This window comes from Pyrgilauda ruficollis, unplaced genomic scaffold (assembly GCF_017590135.1).
Source record: "Pyrgilauda ruficollis isolate IOZ18807 unplaced genomic scaffold, ASM1759013v1 scaffold1, whole genome shotgun sequence".
Taxonomy (NCBI): Eukaryota; Metazoa; Chordata; class Aves; order Passeriformes; family Passeridae; genus Pyrgilauda; species Pyrgilauda ruficollis.
Window position 1 is genome coordinate 7,695,693 of NW_024508100.1, and position 17,432 is coordinate 7,713,124.

General features: G+C 37.1%; 1 protein-coding gene across 2 annotated transcripts in view; it reads left to right on the forward strand.

Annotated features, from left to right (window-relative positions):
- The window catches only part of EVC2 (EvC ciliary complex subunit 2), a 61,646-nt gene that overhangs the window by 9,325 nt on the left and 34,889 nt on the right, over positions 1 to 17,432 (forward strand). For both annotated transcript variants that reach the window (XM_041459014.1, XM_041459022.1), the window contains exons 3-9: positions 1,165 to 1,325; positions 1,874 to 1,939; positions 5,855 to 6,041; positions 7,920 to 8,029; positions 9,133 to 9,195; positions 13,116 to 13,250; positions 14,736 to 14,887. In XM_041459014.1, coding sequence (XP_041314948.1) covers positions 1,165 to 1,325; positions 1,874 to 1,939; positions 5,855 to 6,041; positions 7,920 to 8,029; positions 9,133 to 9,195; positions 13,116 to 13,250; positions 14,736 to 14,887 — 874 coding nt within the window. The remainder of the gene's footprint in view (positions 1 to 1,164; positions 1,326 to 1,873; positions 1,940 to 5,854; positions 6,042 to 7,919; positions 8,030 to 9,132; positions 9,196 to 13,115; positions 13,251 to 14,735; positions 14,888 to 17,432) is intronic.

Here is a 17,432-nt window from a genome sequence, read left to right on the forward strand (position 1 = left end):
GTGCATTAATGCTTTAAGGCTCCTTTTACGGGTCCAGTTCTGACTTGGTCTGTCCATGCTTTTCTATTTGCAACTAATTGTATTTCCCTATATTATTCTTCTTACAGAGCAGTGGCTTTTCAAAAAAACTGCTGCTATTCATATTGATGAGATTTTAGTGTCTTCAGCTTTTCATATTTTATTAATATGTAATAGGCTTTTTCATAGAAAAGTAATTTCAAAAAATTACTTGCCTTTTTAATGGGAATTTTTGTTCATTTTAATGTAGATTTCTGAAAATTAATTTAAAAATAAGTAATAAATGAGAATAATGTTAAGCAAAAAAGAAAAAAATAACTTCTTTGAATATAGAAAACCAGCTATCATTTTAAATTTTCATAACGTATTTCTCTTAACTTAGCAGCTTTATCTTTTGGTAATTTAACATATTAAATTATTTATTTTTAGTATAAGCTTCTTTTATTAATGCCATAAATGCTTTTACTTTCATAGATCAAAGTGATATGATTTCAAAACTATGCCTGTTACTTTGTTTAATATTACTGACTAATCTTTCATAAAAATTTAAGAGTATAAGCTAGCATTTATATTGCTTATTACTAAATTTATGAGCATTTGATTTGGTGGCACTTCAACTGAAATGTAACTGAGACCCCTCTTCAACTGAGAAGTATTTCAGTTATGAATATGTGCTGCAAGGTCAATGCTTAATTGGAAGACTGCATTTTTGAAGCAGAACACCTTTAGCACTGATGCCCCTCACACTGTGGTTTATTTAAATTCCTTATGCTTTGCTGAAAGTTCCTTTGTGGTGAAAATATTAACAGTTGACTTATGGCTTAAACCTTTTAATTCATGTATTAAATGCTTTACATTTAAATGGCAGGAAGTTTTCTGTGGGGTATATGGGAGTTCCTTACGGAGGAAACAGTTTTGTTCTGACTCCTGCTGGGTTTTGTAGAACAAATCCCATCTCTGTTTCCTGGCTGGCCTCAGTCTCTGTTGCTTGTCATGATTTTGAGTGCCTTGAGGGAGAGTATCTGTCTCTGCCTGCACACAGAGCACTGGTGCCCTGCGCCCTCTCCCTGGCTGGACTCTGCACCAAGTGGCTGCCATGCAGGACCCAGCCTTAGCTGTAATGCTGAATGTTGCCTTGGTTTTCAGCAGTGCCCTTACCTGTGGTCATTGAGGCAAGCACAGCCCCTCCCCAGCTGCTGACTTCTGCAGCCTCGGACGGCCAGTGGAGCCATTCGCTGTTTGCCTTGATGCCCTCTTGGACAAAGAAGGTGGTGTTCAAACGGGAGTCTGACGTCAGTCATCTTCCGGTCAGTAAAAGATGGTTTGCCAGATTCAGTGTCTGTAAGGCCTGTAGCAATTCCGTAAAAACTGAATGTTGGGAGTTTACTATCCAGTCAGTACATTTCTAGTTCTGTCTCAGATGATTGTGTTCATTTGACATGACTTCAGCAGCACCAACTATTTTTGGCACTTCCAAAGAATTCCTGTGACGGGTACAGCTGTGTGATTGCTGTGCAAATTCTGATGGACACTTAGTAATGAAAAGAAACTGTATAGTCTGATGAACTTTGTGCATAGTGTGGGTTTTTTTTGTGAAACATGATAGTCAAAAGCTGAATATATCAATAATATTCTAATAATTACTTGTGGGAATAAATAGTTTTTACACATTTGGACTAGAAAAAAGATTAAACTGTTGGGATAATAAAACTTCTAAATTTGAAGGCAATTGGTACCTCTAAATGTTATTTATTTATTTATTTGTTTGTTTATTTATTTATATAATTTAACCTGTTGCTGAAGTTTGTGAATTGTGTTTTCATACACTATGTAGATTTCTCCCCTTCCTCCATAGCCTGAAGATGTGTCCAATATGTCAGTGTCTTCTGAATTTGGAATAACACTTCAAAAATGTGGCATGGTAAGTTTTTCTACATTTTTCTTGTTGGTAGGAAGTTTGTGCCCAAGTGACCTTTAAAGAGTGGGAACCTGATTGTGCCCATGCTGAGTTTTTGGGAATATATGCGTTTTGATAGTACAATGGTCCTACTCTCTGAGAGGCACTGTTTTGCAATGATGATTCCAAACAGAAGTCAGTGAAATCTCTCAGGCTTCAGTGCATTTTGGATTGTGTTTGAAGCAAAAACCTGACTGTCAATTTCTAAAACTGCAAATGGGCAAATCCCAATAAACTCCCAAGTAAAATCAGCCAAGAGGCTGGGTAGAGATAGACAAATTTTACAAGATGAGATAAATCTTCTGAGATGTTCCCCTGGCCCAGCCATGGGTGCCCTACCTGGGTCAAGTGTGGACACATTTGAAGGGTGAAGCACTCAGCCTTGTGTTGCCCATTGTGTGTTTGGGCATCCTAACACACAATCATAGAAAACCCATTGTATCATAGTCTGCATATTCAGTGGGACTCACCTACAGCACAGTATTTAATGAAAAAAAAGGTTTCATTTGATTTGTGTAAATGCTTATGAGGAGCAAAGACCTCCCTATTGTAGGAAAGTTTTCTAACTTCCTGTTTTATTTTTACTGGACTGTTATTTTTCCTTTTTTTTTTTTTTTTTTTTTTTTTTTTTTTTTTCTCTTTTTTATTTTCCCTTTTTTTTTTTTTTTTTTTTTTTTTTTTTTTTTTTTTTTTTCCTGTGTGTTGTATATTTTTTTTTAGGGGACTGTTTTTTTTCCTTTTTTTTTTTTTTCCTTTTTTTTTTCCCTTTTGTATTTTCCCTTTTTTTGCACCTGATGAAGCAGGTATGAATTTTTATAATTACAGTCAGTTCATCTTAGCTGTCTCCTGGAGGGTGAGAACACATCCAACTTTAGGACCAGTCTGAATTCAGCCACTGAAATGGTGCCTGTGAGGGTAGAGGATTCAGTAACCAGTACAGAAGAGGTGACATTATAACCTTCACCAGATCAGCTGTGTAGAGAAGAATGAATAGGCATCATATCTCATGGCGCTAATTACCTCTAATGTTGTTATTGAAATGACAGCATATCATGATTAATGAGCCTGAATAGTAAGCATTTCAGACATAAGAAGTAGTAACACAGAATCTTCTGCTTTTCTGTCTGTGGATCCCCAATTTTTATACCAGAGCCTCTCAGGAACAGACTGTGAAACAGTCCCATGTTGATTTTCTGCTGTTTACAACACAACCTCACACAGGCTCATTAAAAGCTGCAAAATAACTGCTGTAGGAGATTAAAGGTAATGTGTTGTAGATGCTGTCTTTATCACAAAATACTTTTGTAGTGCTATTAGTTGTAAATTACTGAAAGCTGTACAATTATATGTGATTGTCTTCCACCTGCAAATGCAGTTCACATTTAATTTTCCTTGGCGTACCTCGTCTTCTGCCTCAGTCTTATTTCGAGTGAACAAATGCTTTCATGCTAAGAGGCAGACTGGCCATATGGTGCTCTTTAGCTGTTTTAAATAAAGTGAATTTTGCACATTTTCCGCCTCCTGCAATGAGTCGCTCCTCAGAGTGTAGAGGTGTTTCATGTTTGCTTGTTGGAGTCAGGATTTTTCCAACATCTTAACATAGAAATAGCCTTATTGGAACAGGTATTTTAAATTTTACCAGTGCTTCCAGCACCCACTTCTTCCTTCTTTCCAGAAGTGTGTTTCTTTAAGAGCTTCATTCCATAGTATGACTTGAACTTTTCTATAACAGTACTTCACAGTGGCAATAATCCTTAGCAGAGCTGAAATAAATCTTTAAATTTAATTGCTTGTCTTCTAACATTTTTGCCTGTCTTGTTTCTTAATCTCCTAAGCATTCGTGCATTGGAGATTATCAATGATCCTATAATCTTTTTTTCTCCTCTCTTTCCTGTTTCTAGTTGTTCTGACTTACTCCTAATAAGGATCCTCCATTCCTTTCTATTTCTGTGGCAAATCCTTCCTTCTCTCTTTTCTCCTGTCGTGTCCATGCTCTTGCTGTGGTTCTTTCATGCCACTCTCCCAGGGACCTGAAGTGAGATCTCGTGCAGGGGTTGATGACACACATGGGGCACTTCAGCAGCAGAGAGAAAATAGAGTAGGTGCTTATGCATCATCAGTGGCTTCCATTTGGTTTGGTTCTTGTAGGTGCCTGGAAGCCTAAACATCTGCTCCAAAAGCAAGAAAAAACATCTTCAGGCAAATTAGAGGAGCAATTTAAAGAAGGTAACCAGTGGTCACTGATCACAGGGATAGCACTTTGTAGAGGAGTTCTTTCTAGGAGCAGTCAAACCATACCTGTTGCTTGATTCTCATCTGCTGATTTCAAGGAAAAGAAAGCCGAATTCCTTCAACCCCTTTGCAATTGAGCTGATGTCTGATTGCCAGTCAAAAATAAGGAATAAAAAACATGGCTTTAATATTAATAAGAAATGGGGTTTTGAGACTTTTTTCTTGTTTCATTTTGATTTTGCTTTTTAAAGCAGGTATCTAGCCTTTGTGATTGCACATGAAATGTTGAAAGGCATCTTGACTGCATCATGCCAGTTCAGAAACCAGGAGAAAGAAAATCTGACCAAAATATAACACATTTTTAATACTTGATGATTTTAACTCCCAGAAGTTGGGGTATAACTCATGATATACAAGCATATGATATTGGAAATTATTTTCTCAGGAAGATAACTAAGCCTATTTTTATACATGCATTAATACATACATTTTTATACATTGCTTGCAGCTTCTAGTACAATAAATAGTTGGGAATTTTGTCCCTTAATTTCTAAAGCTGTCATCTGGTTCTGTGCTGAATTCGTATGAATTCAGTGCACAATGAGACCATAGCTACATGTATTGAACCCTATGAAAACCATGAACTCTGGTGTGATTTCTGAAGTCTATCACAATTCATATTTTTAGAACTCACTTTTCATGAGGACTCCTTTATTATTTTATGTTGGCTGGTGTCCACATACAGTGTGGACATTTCCCTAAAAAGAGAACGGTTCAGCCTGAATCATAATTCTGTCAGTTAAAGGACTATTAATTTAGTGCCATTATTTAAACCTCATAAATCATCATGAATATACTATAGATCACCATATGATTATAGATCCTATAAAGATTTAGAGAATTCTGCTTTAATATGAGTTACAGAGGAAGGCAATTTGGAAGGTGAGAGGTCAGTAAGCAACTCTGTGCTCAAAATAATTTCATTTAGAGGGTATAATTGCTCAATAAGACTTAAGGGCTTAATGGAATACATAAATAAAATCACATGAGTGCATGTTGCTAGAGATTGGTGATTAGTGTATGACCATCGCTGCTAACTAGAAGCAGAGCCATGGATCCCCAAGTTCACTGGTAGCTCCATCTGCTGTCATGTGGGAAGGCGGAAGCTGGCATTCTTCAGAGAATGGGGTTGCTGTGAAAGAAAGGAAAATAGAGACCAAAACTGCATGGAGAGAATTACTTTGCAGTGAGGAAGCTCGCAAAAGAAGCATCCTTGTGGCACAAAGGTACAAATGTAAGAATTTTCGGAACTCTGGTTATGAAGTTATGATCCGGTTTTGTGTTGTATGCATTATCATGGGGATAATCAGAATTTGATTGCACTTCTGGTCCTGTATGAGCTGAGTTTCCTCCTTCTGGCTTTCTGCCGCTGTCTCCAAGCAACAGCTTGACATACCAAACATTAAAATCTCTCTGGGAGTGTGAGATCAAACTGAGTGTAGTTTCATTTGCAGATCAGTCAGAATACCTTCAAAAAAGAAGTTTGCACATATAATTAGTTTTATTTGTAATCAAGGCTATGAATTTTGCTGCTAAGATGCACATAGAGCCATCTTGCACCATTAATGCTAATGTTTCTGATTTCAGGTGGATGTTGAACATGACCCTCAAACTGCATACATTACACTTGTGATTAATAACACCAACACATTGCTCTCAACAAACATCACAGATCTTATCCTCATGGACAACATCACTGGTCTACATGTTCAAAAAAACAGCGGGAATAAGACCACAAATGGCATACAGATTTACAGGAAAAGTTTCTTGCAAGGTAACAAAATTTGCAGTAAAATACCCCTCATAACACATGTCAGAGTGCATCTGTTAAAATCACAGTATTTGTCTGTTTATTTATTTAATTATAGTGGTGTAAGTTATTTGATTATCAGTTAATACAGGTGAAAAAGTCTGGGAAAGGTTTTAGGCTGCAGTTTCCAATTCTGTCAGCTCACTGTTAACTGTTTTGACTCCCACCTTTGAACTGCTTCTGTAGGAATGTGCCCCCTAATGACAGAGTGGCAAAACTAGTCTTTGTCCCCCAAAAAAGGAAAGAAGCCCAGAAGTTTCTCTCAACTATTAGGTGAAAAGCCACCTCATAGGGCCTCAGGGACTTCACCAAATACTAGAGAACATCTAATTGGATAGAAGCCAAAAAGTCCCACCTGATCAATCAGGTAGAAGAGAACAGAACAAAAGAGAAGAGGGGCTTTTGTGAAGTGTTTCTACCAGGAGCAGACCTCTGTACCTGGCTCGAGTTTTTCTGTTTGTTATTTTGCCTTTTATTAAACCTTTTTTGTTTCTAACACCACAGCAGAAGGCATCCTGTTTATTTTGCCCCCAAAGCAATAGCTGAGCTATCCTTGGGTGTATTAACTGTTTTTCGAGGGCTTATGAGAACTGGCCCGAGAAAAACAATTTAATATGCTTCCAGTTGTCCAGGCACAGAACTGAGTCTCCTTTACTTTGTGAAAGTTACCATCAAAAATTAAAGAGAGTCTTTCACAATTGTATTTGTTAATTTTGAGTATTTTTAAAAATTTCTGCAAAAGGCATTTTAGTCATATTTTGAGGCTTCTTTAGCCAAGTGTAGCAGCTCAACTTGCTGAGGTATTGAGTTGCCTTGGAACTCCAAAAGGCCATACAAACAGGGAAAATGATTCACCAGAAATAAGGCAGCTCTTCGCAGTATGTGTTCTCTCCAAACTGAACAAATTATAAAGTCAAAGAAAGTAATAGAGAAATAAACCTTTTCCAGTTGTGAAGTCAGTTTGTTCCTTTTCTAATTGGTAGCAGTTCAATCAGTGCATGTGCATTAAATTTTATCTTTCTTGATTTCTTCATCTCCTTTTTCCTAATCACAAGCATGTTGAGAATTAGCAGCTTGCTTTTGGGTGTCACAACATTTCTCCAGGAGCTTCAGACATGTTCACTGATTCCTGTTATGATGGAAGTATCTCTGGTTATGATAGATTTATGGTGAAAGATTTCCACATAGAAAAGGGAAATAAGTAGACCTGGGGCTGCTGTCTGATTGCAGTTGGATAGCCAAATTCCATTTCTGTTAACAGCATTGTGAGCAGTGGTTGCGGGCTGGCCTTTTTTTAAATGTCAAGGAATTGCTGGCTTTCCATAGGGATTTCCTGGAAACAATTATCCTTGAAAAATAATAGAAAATGGCTTTCATATCTGATCTAGTAAGCCAAGTTGGAGCTGCTACATCATTTATTTATAATTACTGAATCTGGAGTTGAAGCTAGCTATTCCAGACAAATCAGTGTGAAAAATACTGCAGTGGAAGAAAATCCAGCAAACCAGATTTCTGTATAGAAAGGTAGGCAGTCCATTTTATAACGAAAATATTTTAAAATAATCTCATGTGACTTTTGGTATCAAAAAGTAATGCTTTTGGGTATGTCGGGGCATCATTTAATGCAGTTTCCAGATCCTGGGCTGAATTTGCTTGAATTCTTAGAGGCAGCAGATATGAAGGATGTTGCTGAGCTCAGATGGCCATGAACTGTCTACTCTGGATGTGTGACATCTGCAGTGTCAGAAGGGAGGATTTCCAGTGCTGTCCCAAGCCTTCCCCAGGGATCTTTGAGAAATTTTCATGTAAGAAAGCAAATCTCTCCATATCTTTGTTTAATAGGTGGAGAACACTTTGCAATCAACTACTCTGCACTTCTTGATGCTGAAGAAATGTGGCATGGCAGGGTCTTGACACTGCCTGCAAAGCTAACTTTCAGGAGTGCATCACAGGTATTTTATTCACAATTTTATTCTGCTCTTCACAAGTTTTGTAAAAAAAACCCAGTCTCCAAGGTGATTTTTGCCTGTCTAAACAATGAGGCCATCATGTAATGAAATGAAACTCTTAGGCTCTCTGATTGTTTACCATGAATTTTTAAATGCATGAATTATTCTTCATAGCTTAAGAAGTCCTAGACCTCCTTAAGTAAAGTATTTTTCTGTGTTGCCTTGTAGTCTTTCTTTATACTTTTCATATTTCTCACCAGTTTATTGTTTTGTCCTGGAAATAAGTGTCCCCACATACTTACATGTATATTCCTGAAGTCTCAGAGAGATTGAAAGTTTTGCCATATTTTTATAATAAAATAATTTATTTTAACTGAAAAACATGTTGCAGCAAAGGAAGAGCCTCATTGCTCATAACAAAGACACCTTTCAGTATAAGAGTTTTCTGTGTCTGAAAGATTTCTCAGAGAAGCTGAGAAATCTCCATCCGTGCTGATTTTGAGAACTCTGTTGCATCAGGCTCTGAAACAACTGGTCTAATGCTGGAGTTAGCCTGGCTTTGAGTAGGAGACAGGACAAGTGGTTTATGCCAAAGTAAAATTTTTTAGTTCTTAAATATGGCTTGATGGTTTTTCTGTGGTTTTCATAATTATATGTAATTATAACTTGCAGATGTATTTCGCTTTTAATTGCCTTTCTCCTTGGTTTTGGAGGAAAAGGTGTTCCATGTGTATGGGGAGTGGTACTAGAATGGTGGAGAGGAAAACTTAGAAAAACAGGGCATGGTAAAAGTCGAGATTTATGTATTTACTGACTGTGGCTCCTGTTCTGTGCCTCCTCAGATTTTATAGCAAAGAAAAATGTGATACTTTGTGCACTGGGATATGGGGAGTGTATCCCACAGAGCAGCTGCTTCCATGTCTTTTAGTGTTACCGCTAAGTACACTGCATTTTCCTTTCAGATTTATTTCAGCTTTAAGCTTAATGAGAAGTATAGCTAATCTTCCAAGGAGAGGCTTTTCTAGGCTTTTCTAGAGACTCTAGGTTGTTTGCCAGTGGATTTTGCTTTTTTTTTTAATACAGGTAATTTTTTGTATCTCTCTCAGAATAGAACACATCTCATATCATTGACAGCATCACTTACCATAACGGAAGAAGAAAAGACCAAGGTACATTCTGTGATTTGGTATTACATTGACTCTCCTGCTTATACTTCTGGACAATCTAAAGTAAATCCTAGGAGCTAAGGATGTACTTGTGTACCTGTGTCCCATCACTCAGCTATTGGCTAGTAATCATACACAGGTTCTGCCTTCACACATTTTAAGAGGAACAAAACAGGACTCAACATAAAGGGTCTTTTTTTTTTTGTCTTAAAAAGGCAATATTTGGTATGGAAAAATCTAAAAATGCCATTATGCTCCTTGCCATGTTCTTTCATTTGAGTAATCATCCAGGCATAGGAAACCGTGATGAGGATTATGTTCACCTGCTGCTGTGCCTAACTGCCATGAGAAAGCTTTTTGTTTTTCCAAAAGGGTAAAAGTATCCTCCACCCATTGGGGAAAGGTTTCTGTATGATGCTGATACTCAAGCCTGACAAATAAAACTCTGGAAAGAGTGGCATAGTTTATGCTTCCTTTCATTTTTAACTAGTCATTCTTCCAATATGACTTTCTGTCCTTGGCTTCTGAAGTAATTCTGAAAAGTCGTTTTTAACAGGCCAAATAAACCTTCAAAATTGCATTGATTGCAGCACTATTATTCTTGTAGATAGTTTTTTTATTAAAAAACTCTCTACTTCATCCATCAGTTTCATTGCTAGAGTAATCCCTTCACCAAATTTGTTTCTCTCCCCCAGCCTCTCATTAATTTGACAGGCTGCTGCTGTAAGGGATTGTTTTTAAAGAATCTGTGGCTTGGTTGGCAAGAGTACTGGGATTATTTGTCTTCAGGCAGAAGCAAAGAGTTTGTTTCACCACAGAACATTTTTGCCATGGCTGTGCATGTGGATAGTGCTTGCCTGAATAGATCCTGAGCACTAGACCACTCATTCCTTCCATGGACCTGTCCCGTGAGTTTCTCTCTGCCTTTAGCATAAGTAGTCTGGTGATTGGGCACAGGGGCCTCTTGTTCCAGTATTCTCTTCTGCTGGGATCTCTGCCTTCTCAGCTTTTATTATTGTAATAGATAACATGTCCAGACGTGGCTTTCTTGTAATTGAAGACCAAGTGCCCATTCTGTTAAAATGAATGCCATGATTAAACATGACATGAGCTAAAACTATACATAAGCTAGAGAACTCATAGTCCCTGGATAAAGATCTAGTAATATTTAAAATGATTGGACATTTGTATAGCTAAGAATTACAAATGGACTTGCCATAAATCAGTTTTTTGGAAACTCTTCGAGGTGTAAACCATGAAGTAGCTGACTGGGTTAGAAAAATAACCTCATAAATGTTTTTTTTTTTTAAATTTGGTGTGAATTGATTTGCAGCAGATACTGATGTCTTAAGCCAAGACTGTAAGCTGCATTGGTCTCAACTGACCATGAAAATTTCTGCAATCTGTTATTATGCGTAAAACCTTTTTACTGTTCTTATTATTTTTTCCAATTTGAACTTGATAGTTAGACCTCAAAAAGTTCTTGTGAACTGTTCCGTATGTAGGTAAAATTAGCTCAGCTGCATTTGAACTTAGGCTTTGTAACTAAAATGTGTGGTAAAGATGTGTGGAAAATACCATAAATTTTTTGAAAAATAAAGCTTAGAAATTATTTAACACATCATGTTTCACATGCATAATATTTGACTTTGGGCTCTGGCCAAGCATAAGGTGTTTTGCAATTAAACCAGTTTGTGCAAGGAAATTAGGATTAGCTGGAGAAGGTGTGATATATTTTATTTCACTCATATTGTCAGCTGTCATAAATGCTCTCCATCTCCGATTTATTTATTAAAAATAGTTATTTAAGCCTGTTCATTGATATGTTAAAGCCAATGCACATATATGACTAAGTGGACAGTATTTGGGAATGACAAATGAAGAATTAATTACATAGTAATGACAGTGTCATGCTGCATTGGTCCCATCAGCTTTCACATGATTTGCTTGAACACTCAGATACTATGCTGTTCTTTAAAGTTTTACAAACCCTTTCTCTTCTGTGCCACTGGAAGAAAGTGCTTGTTTTCCTGGAACAAGGTAATTTTGTGGGTTATGAAAAAAATATGAGTATTTCTCATCTGAGTATCCATGCCAGATGTCATCCCACAGTGCTTCAGGGCCTGTCAGTACTTTGTGCCTGTGCCCTTGGCTGGGCGAGTTTGATGCTGCATGGGACACTGGTGAAAAGGGAAGTTTTCCCATCTGAGCCTGTTGCATGGGAGAGATGATAGTAATTCATTTACACTGATTTCTATGAGGTTTGCTTCCCTCACCATCATGCAAAGCAGTGGGAGCATATCAGTTCTTGAAAGAAGCTTGGGCCTGTAATGCCTCTTCCCACTGCTGGGATGGCTTTAGAAGTTGGCTTAAGGAATGGCTTTTGAGGCCTGCTGATGTGTCCGTGGTTTGAAGGTCGTTCTGCAGGGCCAACACTGGTCTTGACTTGAGCCAGGGCTCTGGCACCTCCCCTGCACCATCTGCTGTGGTGCTTTCAGATGGCATTAAGCACCTGCAGTGTTCTGCTTGGACTGACAGGTCCCCCCCAAAGACATGGACTGTCTTTCCAGAGCCCATTTTCTTTAAGTATAAAAGCACAGACAAAACTGCCTGCCCTGATGCAGGGTGACTGTCCCACCATGTGTCTCAGCTCTTACTTATAAAGTACAGAGTCATAGTACAGCATAGCCAGTGCTTTTTCTTCACCAAAAGAAAAGCAGCTTCTTAAGCAGCTTCTTTCCAGCTTCACTGAATCCATAGCCTCACCAGATACTTGCTTTCCCCAGAAGGCGAGAGAGATCCTTAAATTTCAGAGTGCATGGAAATTAGATAAATGCAAGTGGGTTCAGACAAAATGATGAAGTGGATTCAAAGCAGCTTGTTTTTTCCCTAAGTATTATCTACAGCATCTCCTGTTCCCTGAAAGTGGAAGGATCTCAGTCAGAGTCCTGATGTGACAGAGGTGTCCAATTTCAAGAAACAATTTTCAAATTGTGGGCCATGTTTGAATATCGTTTCCTATGCAGAATTACCATTGACTCTGTGGAATGCTGTCAGGTTTCTGTTCCAAGAAAAAACCAAAACCAGCTTGCAAGCAGCATGTTAATTATTTACAGTTCCTAGGCCCAGCAGAATGATCAGTGGTGAAACATTATACTAATAGCTGTGCTATGTTTTTCATTGAAAGATCTCATAGAACTAAACAAACACAGAATTAACTTTTGCTACATAGAGCACGAAGTAAAAATTAATTTTTAATGCAATTCAATTTAAAGATTCAGAGCTAAAGTGAAAGGTCTAAAAAGTTGTTTGTGGCTCATGGTTCTGCCAGCCTTTTCTGACTCAGGCTAATGCAGAAGCTGCAAGGCTGCACACAGATTGGGTGGGTGTCAGTTGCATGTTTATTCTGAACTCATATTGATGCTTTCTCCCTATGCTTTTTACTCAGTTTCATTGAATCAAGAAATGGCCATTAATCAAAGTAGCCAACATCTGACTGACTTTCCAGAGCCTATGAGCAATATCAAATGCCAGAAATTTCAATGAGACTTCTTAGGAGAGTGGCAGCTTTGGAAAATAGGCTATTAAGTACAGGGCACCCAAAAGTCAAAGCAAAAAAATGCAGTCTGTGGGGTTCTCTTGCTTGAATTACACAGGACAAGGTGAACATAGCAAATTTAATTTGGACAAAGGTGAACATAGCAAACTGTGCTGATTTGGAAACCTATTGAAAATACACACTTGTTTGAAAATATTCATCAAGATGTAGTAATAACATACAGCTGAGAAATCCTGAAGTTGTGTGAAGCCATTTAAAAATAATTTACAGTTTGCTTACAGTTACAGTCTTTGAATTACAGTTATGATCTGACCTTTTTATATATTAAAAATAACATTTTAATTAAATGATATTTTCATTTCAGATTTTATACAGCCATGCCATCAGTGCTTCAGCATTCTTCATTGCTTTTTTTGTTTCCCTTGTGTTGACATGTGCTGTCTTTTTCATCATTTACCGAACCCAAATCTTAAAATGGAGTTTCTGTAGTAAAAACCAGGTGAGTTGTACTCTCTGTCAGGGTAGGTTATTTAATTTTTTTCACTGATCATATGTGATGATATAACTTGCTAAGATTGTCTGAAGAGTTTTTGAAGATGAATAAGAAGCCACCAAGTGATGGATTTGGCTCACAGGTAATGTAATCTCTACATCCTCTAAACTTTAGTGCAGTCAGGTTTAGAGGTGAGTGTAAGAATGATACCCTGATCAAAAAAACTGCTGTTAGTAGCTGGATGTTGGCTCTAGATCAGAGGGGGATTACCCTTTGCCTGTTCATTTCTTTCCATATTCTTCTCTTCCTCCCCTCCATCCCTCAGAATTAGAAGCAGGATGTCTCTGGGTTATAAGAAGTTGCCAAAGGAGTAAACAACTTATTTTGAACACAGCAACTTTGGTGCAATTTGTTTTTCTGATTATAGGAATAGGGATTTGAATTTTGGTCTTCGTTTCTTCAATGTGCAGTAATATCTTCAGTGATTAAGCAAAACAGATAGGATTGAGGATGAAGTATTTTCATTGTTCTGTCCCAGTGTGAAGTATTTCAGTAAATATTGCCCAGAGAAAGAAAATACAGAATCTGATAGTACTAATCAAGTTGGTGCAATTCCAGCCATTCCTACTGTTAATTATTTTTGTGGTTATGTAAACTATAACAACTTCATTGGGAGGGAGCTAGAGACCTTAGTGAGAATATTATAGTGATTGGAGCAGTCCCAAGAGAGGTGTGCTGAGAGCTTCGAACCCTTTGTCTGCAAAAAGGGTGGATCTCTCATACTCTGGACTGACCAGAGTAGCTCACAAATCGCTTACAGCCTTTCTGCTGTTGAAAATTACACCATCAATAACTCTCATTTATTTTAGGTCTGAAAAATGAATCTCTTTAAGTAGAAAGGATGCAACTTGTTTCCTTTTACAAAAGAAATAGTGACAATGAATTAGTAAAAAAGGTCCAGTTTGGTCTAGCATCAGATATTTATAATGGGGTTTTTACACAATATTATTAGCCCTCAGTCTGAAGTCTCTGCAAACTGAATCACTTCCATCATGGATAGGATTCATTTTTCCATGTTGTTCACCTAATAATACTGTAATGTTGCCATATGTAATTTGTATGCCACAGCAATTTTTTTTAAAATTACCTAGAAAATTTAAAGTGGAAGAAAACTTCCTAGATGACTTTCACAAGTGTTCTGTGTTCTCCATTTCTTAATCTGTATTCCAGATCAGTTACATACTAAAAAAGATGAGTCTGAAATAAAAGTAGTATCTTTGATTTCAGATACATATCTGAATTGCACAACCTCTTTCTACTCTTTCCAGCTTTACAGTTTGATGATAAGTAGAAACCTGCTCACCCAGGGTTAAACTGCATTAAAATTAGATCAGACACTCACTATACATTTTTTTTATAACCTAAAATTTGCTACTTTTTCTCCTTTTTTTTTTTTTTTTTTTTTTTGTTTGTTTGTTTGTTTTTTGTTAGGAGATACAGCCTGATCTCAGCCAAAGTCACAAACTGGAGCATTCTCAATTTAATTCAGGTGATCTCTTTAGTGAAGATATAATTATGAATGACCAAATCATTGATATTCTGTCCTTTGAAGAACCTGGGAACATGCATCAGGCTTTAGAAGAGTAAGAATTCACTGCTATTACATCACATTTATTATTTTTATCATCAGCCAAACCTTTGAATATGTTTTGAGTATTTCCTCTTTTTATTTATAGTGTTTGTTCACATGTATTACCTTAGGTTTTTGAACTGTTTTGGACAATCATCTATGGGAACTGAAAGCCATCATATTTTATGTTGATTCACTTGTAGAAGTCACAACACCATCTAGGCCTTAGACATGCACACTCCTCTGGAGTGTGTTTTTCAATCCAAATAAACACCTTGCTTTGTCTCTCTGTGGTTCACTATGTGAAGGGAAACTTCTTGGTGTGCAAGAAAATACTGAAACAGTCTTCTACTATTGCTTAACAAAAGGGTGGCTTTTGTCCTAGAAAGGAGACCCCCTGCTGAGTGCCAGCATTACTGTTCAGCAGTGTATTTTGAAAACAGCTGGATCAGAATCTAAGGTGTGACAGTTTGTAGTGCTGCCAGAAAGATATCGTGTACCTGTGATTGCTGGGACCACTGGCTAGAGCAGAGAAACACTCCTGGTACTGTTGAAAGGCTTTTTGACAAAAACATGCCACTGTTAAAGGTCATCTGTTCTTCGGCTGAATTTTATAAAAAGGTCTTATGTGAGGATGAGCAGATGTTGCTTATGCAGTCTTACCATTATCTCCTGGTACATGAGGTTAAAGGCAGCATTATGCAACTATAAAATTTGTAGAAGCTGAAAAGTTACAGGACCATGGATGAAATTTTCTTTCTTGAAGGATGACTAACAGCATTATTATTTTCTGCCTTTCCCTGATAATTGGGAACTTACCTCTGTAAATTGCATATTGGTCCTTGCTTTTATAACTGTATAGAAACTCAGGGTTTGAGAAGGCTTATCCTGAAAATAATTTTATGAATATTAAGAAGAACAGGATCAAACATTTTTTTTTAACTCACTTTAGCATTAATTTATTTCAGGGATAGTCAGGATCTAGCTAGGTTGAAAAAAATACCGGACTATTTTCAGATACATTATGGATTCGAAAGGTAAATATTCTTGCAGACCTTTCTAAAGGTTTATTTTTATAATAGGTGTATTTCTAAACCTATAAAACAGGATTCGTATCCTTATTTGAGTATGTCTCCAGGGGCTGAAGTTTTTTAATGTTTTTATGAAGTTAGTGCATATGTCTCTTGCTTCCTTTTCTTTCCTCAGTTTTTATTTTTTTTTACCTCTAAAGAGGTAGAGCATTGCAATGAATAAACTAGATGCCCATTAGTCAACACTCACTAACCTGCTTCACCTTCTAAGCTATCTTTTCCTTTTCCAAGGTGAGGATAGTAGATAGACCACAAAGGTATCCAGAGTTACAGTGATTCCTGCCATGAAAGATGATTGAAAGGGTGATGATAGGTATTTTCAGCCAACCAACATCATCTTGCTTGTATGCTAGCTCAGTAATTCCTTCTGGGTGTTTTGGTGCAGGTATGTTTCTTTTTTGTCTATGTGACACACATACAAGCTTGCCAGCATAACTGATAACATCCTTTTCATTGCACTCTCATGGCTGGAATCATTCTGGTCTGTCAGATACAAATGAGAAAAATACTCTGAAAAGTAAGAGCCACATGTTATTTTCTTCTTTGCAACATAAAGCTGATATTTCTTTTAAGAAGTGACAGTGCCAAATCGTTCAGGAGATACATCAGGAGCATGTGTTCGATATTTATGGACAGGGACAGCTTTGGAGTGTAGGCAGTTTGGAGTGTCAGGAGGATTGGCTAGAGAACAAAACATACTTTTAATGTTTCATAAGGAAGCTTCTTGGTTACTCATTTTGTGACTTTTGTCTTAATAAGTTATATCCTTGATGTACATTATGCAGCAAAATAGCTTAACTTTTATTCTCAGTGGATTCCTTGCTGTGTGTATTACTGAATATTGGCTTCTGGGCAGTGAACACTAATGAGGGAAGCTTTATGATTTGGATATTTGACTGGCACACTAGAAGATCATGTTCCAAAATGTTGCGGGTCTCTTTTTCTATATGTCTACAGGAGAATATGAAGAAAGCTGAGCAATTTGGGTTTGTGTCCGGTGTGATGGAGGTTAACCATTCTCATAGTCTCAAAAGATACAGATATGTTAAAGAGAACTTAATTTCTTTAAATGGCTTTCCACTACTACACCTTTTTTTTTTAACCTTCATTTTGTACAGCTATGCTTCCTTGAGTTTGTCAAAGCTCTAGCTGAATTTGAACCCGATTGCTGGTACACAATACGTACTGCCAATTATTTTAGTAAATGAGTAAGTAATATGTGTACATTGCAGCTGATTGTTTCCTGTGGTAGAGGAAACTCAGGCCAATGTACTAAAGAACGGGATCAAACTGTCTCAAAAAAGCCTTGATAAAAAAATAAAAATGATTTACCATGATCTTAGAAGTTCACTTTTTCTTTTAAAATCTAAATTTCTTGCTGCACATGCCAGTTTGATTTGCTATGGAGCAAATGTTTTATTTTTTTTAAGCCCTGAATTTAAACTGGAGGTAAAAATTACAGAACCA